Source organism: Mus pahari, chromosome 13, assembly GCF_900095145.1.
Source record: "Mus pahari chromosome 13, PAHARI_EIJ_v1.1, whole genome shotgun sequence".
Classification (NCBI taxonomy): domain Eukaryota; kingdom Metazoa; phylum Chordata; class Mammalia; order Rodentia; family Muridae; genus Mus; species Mus pahari.
Genome location: NC_034602.1, coordinates 24464495 through 24472446, shown reverse-complemented (window position 1 = coordinate 24472446; position 7952 = coordinate 24464495). Strand labels below are relative to the sequence as shown.

General features: G+C 44.6%; 1 protein-coding gene across 2 annotated transcripts in view; it reads right to left on the bottom strand.

The window, feature by feature from the left end:
- Positions 1-7569, bottom strand: part of Nf2 (neurofibromin 2) — an 88176-nt gene extending 80607 nt beyond the window's left edge. The window contains exon 1 of one of the 2 annotated variants that reach the window (XM_021210162.2): positions 6927-7569. In XM_021210162.2, coding sequence (XP_021065821.1) covers positions 6927-7040 — 114 coding nt within the window. In that variant the 5' untranslated portion in view covers positions 7041-7569. The remainder of the gene's footprint in view (positions 1-6926) is intronic. The other variant, XM_021210163.2, reaches the window with a different exon arrangement.
- Between the last annotated feature and the right edge of the window lie 383 nt (positions 7570-7952).

Sequence of the window (7952 nt, the reverse complement as noted above, 5' to 3'; positions counted from 1 at the left end):
AAAAAAAAAAAAAAAAAAAAAAAAAAAAAAAAAAAAAAAAAAAAAAAAAAAAAAAAAAAAAAAAAAAGTTCAAAAGCTGCTATACTATTATGCTTCTCTGACCCCTACTACTACTATCCCTTTCTATAGACTTGCACTGTGTTCTCAATGTGTGTATGGTAGCAAGTGTAACAGACAGACAGATGGATGGACGCTACTAGGATCAAAAGCTGGAGGAGTTGTTCAATATCCTACAATGCCTGTAGGCCTGGTAGCCTAATCCACACTCAGAAATCAGTACAAGTTTGAGCCTAGGCTAGATTACATAGTAAATTTCAGGACAGCCAGTCCTACATAGAAGACACTGTTTCACCAGGCAATGGTGGCACACGCCTTTAATCCCAGCCCTTGGGAGGCAGAGGCAGGCGGATTTCTGAGTTCGAAGCCAGTCTGGTCTACAAAGTGAGTTCCAGGATAGCCAGAGCTACAGAGAAACCCTGTCTCCAAAACAAAACAAAACAAAAATGAAAACACTGTTTCTAACAAAACAACAAAAAAGTCTACAGTGAACAGGACTGCTTCCCTATACATTAAGTTATCTGTTCAAACATCAGCAGCACTAAAGCTGAGGAACCACACCCTAGTTGAACATACTGTTATTTTTGGATCTACAGATCATCTTTTAAGGATTACTTTTACTTTTTTAATTATGTATAAATGTAGGTGTACATGCATGTATGTGAGTCCAAGTGCACATGAAGGCTAGGGGTATAAGATATCTCTAGAACTGGAATTACAGATAGTGCTGAGCTGCCTGATATAGGGGCTAGAAACCAAACTTGGGTCTTCTGCAAGTTGCAGGAGAATATTGTCTGTGTTTGTTTCTTTTTTCCTTTCCTTTCTTTTCCTTCCAGACAGGATCTCACTGGCTGTCCTGGAACTCACTATGTAGACCAGGTTGGTCTCAAATTTGGGCATCCACTCTGCCTCTGCTTCCTGAGATTAAAGTGACTTTTGGGATTAAAAGTGTATGTATTACGTGACCAGCCAGGATATGGTCTTAACCACTGAGGCATCTCTCCAGCTGGACATGGAGACACATGTCTATAATCCACAGCACTTGGAAGACAGAGGCAGGAAATAAGTAATTCAAGGTCATCTACAATTAGATACCCAAGTTTAAAGCTAACATGGGCTATATGAAACCTTGGCCTGCATCCTTCTCCAAAAAAGAACAAACAACTCAGTGGAACAGCATTTGCTATTGGCCATGAGGTTCAAACTTCAGAACCAAACACCCCTATCAGTGTGCCACATGCATGTAATGCCCGTGGAGGCCAGAAGATGGCATTAGATCCCCTGGAACTGAATTGCAGGTGGTTATGAGCTGCCATGTGGGTGTGGGAAGCAAACCTGCGTCCTCCACAAGAGCAGTGAATAATCTTCACCACTTCACCATTCAGCCTTCACTCTAACCCATTTCCATACTTTTCGATCTTTTTTTTTTTTTTTTGTTTTTCGAGACAGGGTTTCTCTGTATAGCTGGCTGTCCTGGAACTCACTTTGTAGACCAGGCTGGCCTTGAACTCAGAAATCCGCCTGCCTCTGCCTCCGGAGTGCTGGGATTAAAGGCGTGCGCCACCACGCCCGGCAATGCTCTCGATCTTTTTAGTAGTTGCTCTACAGCTTATCATATAATCTTGACTTACCAAAATCAACTTCAGGATTAAACTAGTTTTAGTAATTCAGAAATGTTCTGAAATTTACATGCACAGTAACTCACTATTACAGCTATTCTTTTACCATCTGTAGTCATTTCCTTAGCCTATTATAGCTTTGTTCCAACACTTCTTTTCTGTATTATTGTCAATGTGCTATTCATATAATACATGCTATACACCCAACATACGCACTTAAACATTTTTTTTAATCAGTAAAGGAGAAAACTATGCTTTTACAGCATCTTATGTAGTCACATAATTACGTCTACTATTTTCTCATGTGCATTTGAATTACTGTCTGAGGTCTCTGACTTCCAGCCTGAAGGACCCTTAACACTTTCTTGTAAGGCAGGTCCTTGAGCAATTCATCCTCCCAGTTTTTGGTTATCTGTTGTCTTCATTTCACCACTGTAAAATGACCAAACTATATTCAAATTTGCTAGATATAACTCTTAGTTGACCTTCTATTTTTTTATTTGTTTGTTTATTTATTTTTGTTTTTCAGGACAGAGTTTCTTTGTGTAGCCTTGGCTATCCTAGAACTAGCTGGCCTAGAACTCAGAGATCTGCCTGCCTCTGCCTCCCTAGTACTGGGATTAAAGTCATTTGCCACTACCACCAATGTCTTCCTTCCTTCTTTTGACAGTTCAAATTTATAACGGGGGTTCCTCACTGAGTAATTTAGTCAAACTACTGCACATTTCAGCTCTAGAACTTTCATTTAGTTTTCTTTTACAATCCTCTCCTGAGGGATTTCCATTTGATTTGGCAGTACCAGGCACCTTCCTTTACTGCTCTGTGCTTCCCTAAGTTCTGGGGATGTATTTATAAAGGCTAAATGTGTGTGTGTGTGTGTGTGTGTGTGTGTGTGTATTTGTGGTACACAAGTGCACATGCAGAGGCCAGAGGTCAATATCAAGTATCTCTCTTTATTACTCGCCACCTTTTTTTTTTTTTTTTTTTTTTTTTTTGTGACAAAGTAAAAACCTGGAGCTCAATGATTTAGACTGACTGCCCAGCAAGCTCGAGAGAGCTGCCTCCAGCACAGCTTTTACATGGGTATTCAGGATCAAAATTCAGATCCTCATACTTTCGTGGCAAGCAGTTTATGGCCTGCACAATCTCCCCAAAGCCCTTTTTGTTACTCTGATCCCTGCTCACTCTCACCTCTGTAGCTAGCATCCCCACACCCACCTCCTCTTCCCTTAGACGGGTCATACTTTCCATTTTCTTTGCATATCTCATAGTTTTTATTTTTGGTTTTTTTTTAAAGGATTCCCTTTTTTAAAAAAAGATTTATTTATTTATTTATTTAATGTATATGAGTACACTGTCACTGTCTTCAGACACAGCAGAAGAGGGCATCAGACCTCATTACAGATGGCTATGAGCTAACATGTTGCTGGGAATTGAACTCAGAACCTCTGGAACAGCAGTCAGTGCTCTTAACCACTGAGCCATCTCTCCAGCCCATATCTCATAGTTTTTAATTTTTTGGACATTTCAAAGATTTATTATAGGAGGAACAACAATATGAACTAACCAGTACCCCCAGAGCTCCCTAGGACTAAACCACCAATCAAAGAAAAAAACATGGTGAGACTCATGGCTCTAGCTACATATGTAGCAGAGGCTGGCCTAGTTGGTCATCAATGGGAGGAGAGGTCCTGGGAAGGTTCTATGCCCCAGTATAGGGGAATGCCAGGAAGTGGGAGTGGGTAGGTTGGTGAGTAGGTGGAGAGGGGAGAGGATAGGGGATTTTGGGAGGGGAAACTAGGAAAGGGGGTAACATTCGAAATGTAAATAAAATATCCAATAAAATAAAAACTTAAAAAAATATATTTATTTATGTTATTTATGAGTACACTGTAGCTGTCTTCAGACACACCAGTACAGGGCATCAGACACCATTACAGATGATTATAAGCCACCATGTGGTTGCTGTGAACTCAGGACCTCTGGAAGAACAGTCAGTGCTCTTACCGGCTGAGCCATCTCTTCAGCCCCCTGGACATTTCAGATAATATATTTTAGGTGACTCTAATGCCCTTATCAAGGCTTTTATTTGGTGGGGAAGGGACAGTACTCTATCACTGTCCTTGAGTTTTTGAGGCAAAACTTGCTATGTACCTCGAGCTGGCCTTGAACTCTCCATTCTCCATCCCTCAGCCTCCCAAGTGCTAAGATTACAAACACAGACCATCAAATCTACTTCAAGTCTTACTATTTATTGTTTGGATGAGTTTAAGAAAATCTATTATCCCACAGTGTGAAAGCCTGTAATAGTTCTTCCCAGGGAGGTGGACGCTTTGAATGACCTTGAATGACATGGTTTTAGTCTTCCCTTTGCAGGACCATCCAACTGTTAAATTGTAATTGTGGCTTGTTTTCTAACATTTCTAACAATGCCCTAAGGCAAAACTTGTATACAAACTAGCCTACTGAATTATGGTTACTTTGAGGGAACTGCTTCTGAGGTTGAATGTTTGATATTTATGCCTACCTAAGGAGGATTCCCTAATAATTTCTTGCAAATTGGAAAACATGCAGTCCAGGCTGTATCTTCAAACAATTGAAGCCTCTCTCACTAAAACCTGGTATTCCCAAGACTGCCTTCAGGCATGAACTTTCCTACTATGTTTCAGGTGAGTTATTTCCTTTGGGGGAAGATTAGGAACAATCAGGGTTTTGCTTGTTTTTTGGCATTGACTCTTGGACCGCCTGAATGTGCTCTATCAGAACTATATCCCTGGTCAGCAACTCTCTGTTTTAAGACCTGACCCTCTCCACTCCTCTCTGAACCAGGATTCTGGAAACAGGGAAGGAGATAATGCAAGCTTTTCTCTGAGTTGTCTCATTGCTCACCAAATCTAGGACTGAGTCTTTGGTGGAAAAACACAGTAGGTAGAGGTTGCAACTTGCCTTCCCTACCATCAAATAACCAACCACCTCACAAGTCAAAGCCGGTGCTAGAGCACTGAGGTCCTAAATTATCTCTGTGTACCACATCCTGTTCCACAAGGAGTGACTGAATAGAAAAAAGTGGCCTAGCCTCCAAGTAAGTGCATCTTCCTAGGACTTAGCCTCAGCAACAAGTAGTGGAGTCACTTTCCCTCAGCAGAAGGGGAAAGCAGCTCTGACAATATGATTCAAACTACCGCCTTATTACCTTCCCATTCTTATTACCTTCCCATTCTTACTATCTTATTACATTCCCATTCTTGCTGCCTTGGCCGGTCACCCTTACAACCATTTCCAAAGGTTGTGTTCAGAAGTATTTTCATCAGTTTTGGAGTAGAAAATGTCAGTGAGTTGTGATACTGTCCTGCTTAAGTCAATCCTATAGAAGAGCAAAGCTGAAGAGTTAAGTAGTTCCAACAGAACTCCAAAGCCCGGTAAAGCTGAAGTGATTGGCTATGTAGCCACGTGTAGAAACAATTTGTCAACTCCTGACTCCTGACTCCTGTAGTGGCTACCAATCCTGCTGGCCATGAATCAACACTTAGGGTAGCAAGGACTAAACTGCTAAGTTGGTATCACACTGGCTAAAAGCTCAGTCTCAAGTTCAAAATCTCGAGGCACACTGCATGAAGGAAACAATAAGGTTTCCCACCTTTTACAAAGAGGCTTTTACCATCTCCTGCAGTGTCAGCCACACAAGACTGCCTCCTGTTCCTGAAGCCAGTCACATGCTTCTGGCTAGCTACAAACTGAAGGGCCACAACTCCCTCTTTGGGGTCAGTTAATTTAGTACTACACCGGGCTGGAGAGATGGCTCAGTGGTTAAGAGCACTGACTGCTCTTCCTGAGTTCAAATCCCAGCAACCACATGGTGGCTCACAACCATCCGTAATGAGATCTGATGCCCTCTTCTGGTGTGTCTAAAGACAGCTACAGTGTGCACTTACATATAACAATAAATAAGTCTTTAAAAAAAAAAATTTAGTACTACACCTCACAGAACTTAGGTTAAAACACTCACATGCACCTATTTTTCATAGGATATTACAAGGGGCACAAGATATTATAACTCACTCTGTAGACCAGGCTGAACTCAGAAATCGGCCTGCCTCTGCCTCCCAAGTAGTGGGATTAAAGGCATGCGCCGCCGCCACTGCCCAGCTTATATGACATCTTTTTAAATGTATACCGTAAGGCATGTGGGAATCGGCGCTGAGTTTATATACCCACTACTAGAGTTCATGTTCAGATGGAAGCTCTCCAAGCCGCATCCTTATGGATGCTTACTTATATAGGCATTGTCCGTTAAATCACTGGCCACTGATGATCAACTTAACCTTCACTTCAATCTTAAGGGAAGAACTGAGAAGTCCCAACCTTAAAGATCCTTTCTGGGAACCAGGCTGAACTCTAAAACTACCATAACCTGGCAACAGCATCCAACTCATTAACACACAAAAAGCAGCCTATGACTTTGGAGATTCCAAGGATTCTGAAAGCGAACCACGAATATTCCAGTGTCACAGGTGCCTATCTGACCGGCTTTTTGCTATTGCTTTGCTTTTTGTTTGCTTTTTCAGAGTCAAATGTGTAAATGTCTGACACTTTGCAACTGTTCAGGGCTGTGGATACAACCCTGTAATGGAATGCATGCCTAGCATAGACAAGGCCCTGAAAACAACACAAACACACACACACACACACACACACACACACACACACTTCAACAAATGATAGCTATTATCATCATGTTAGAAACTTGGGAAAGTAAAAGTAAGACACTCTTTCCTCAAAGAGATTTTCCCAGAAACGTAAACGTTTGGAACAGGGAAAAGTACAAACTTCCAATATAACTTGATGTAACTTTTAAGACCTAGGGTACACAGTTAATACCTAGTGGAAAAACTCCCGGGAGTTTTAGGCGCGAGTTCTACACACCGCACACCGGTTCGTTTCTACGGAAGATTCCAGTGTTTTCCAATAACAAATGAATGAAAATAACCTTCGGGAAACGCCAAAACCAAGAACCCCACTTTAAAAAACAAACAAGCAAACAAACAAATAAACTAGCTTTGCCTTGTGATCTGGCCCTAGAAAGCCTCTTCCGGTTCCAGATAATGATATATACGAAATCCCTTAAGCTTCCACCTCGACTGTCACCACTGCGAGGGCACCCCATGGGTAGGGACGCGCGCCGCTGCCATCAGACAAGCAGAGATTCCGCGGCTCTCCGCTCACAGCCCGTCGGGGCCGGCGGCCGGTTACCTCGCAGTTGAACTCCATCTCGGCGTCCATGGTGACGATCCGCACCGTGAATGTCTTGGGCTGCTTCCTCTTGAGTGAGCTGAAGCTCATGCGGGAAGCGATGGCTCCGGCCATGGCGCGGGGTACCGGCCTGGGATCCCCTCACCCCTAGGCCCGCGTTCTGGGTCTCTTAGCCCCCCTGGAGTAGTTGCACAGGCCTCGGGGCCACCATGGTGGCCGGCTGGCCGGCCCGAGTCAGACCTAGGCTGCCTGGGTCCCCAGCGGCCAGCATGGGCCGCGAGGACCCGGCTGTGGGTGCGGAAAGATGAGTTAAGGGACAGTCTCCGACGACGGGGGGGACGGGATGCCGGCAGAAGCAGGCCCGGCCCGGAGCTCGGAGCTTCGGGCTGGGGACGCCAGGGACGCCTTTGGACGGGAATCCTAGACGGCTGCGGCTCCGACCGCCGAGGGTCGCGGGGCCGCGCAGTAGTTGGGAGCGCACACGCGCGTGCGTGTCTGTCACCAGCTCGGCTCCGCGCGCCCTCGGGAAGCGTCCTCTACCAACCCCCACCTCAGCGACCCGCCCCGCCCTCGGGACTCCCAGAACGCTACACACGCGCACGCACCCTAACCCTTTTTTTTCCTCTAAGACGCTGTGATTGGCAGGAACGCCAGAGGAAGCGGGACTTCCGCTTCGTCCCGCCTCCTGGAGGCCTACTCCACCAATTGAAAGTTGCACTGAACCAGGGCCGCCGGTCTGTTGTCGGCGTTGAGTGGCTGTAGATGCGGTCACTCCGAGCGCTTTTGTTCGTAAAGTATACTCCTACTCTAGCAAGACTGGTTGAGAAGGCGCGGGCGGCGCCTTTCCCGGGAAACCTGTAGAGGCCGGGACAGCACGGCACGAGGTACCGTGAGAGACCCCATTTATCGCGTCTCACCAGAGCATCAGTCATATCTGGGACACCCGGCCGAAATTCCTTTTTGACAATTATATGTGCTGACTTGTATTCTTCAAATTTTAAAAACACGAAGGGAGGCCGCTTAAGT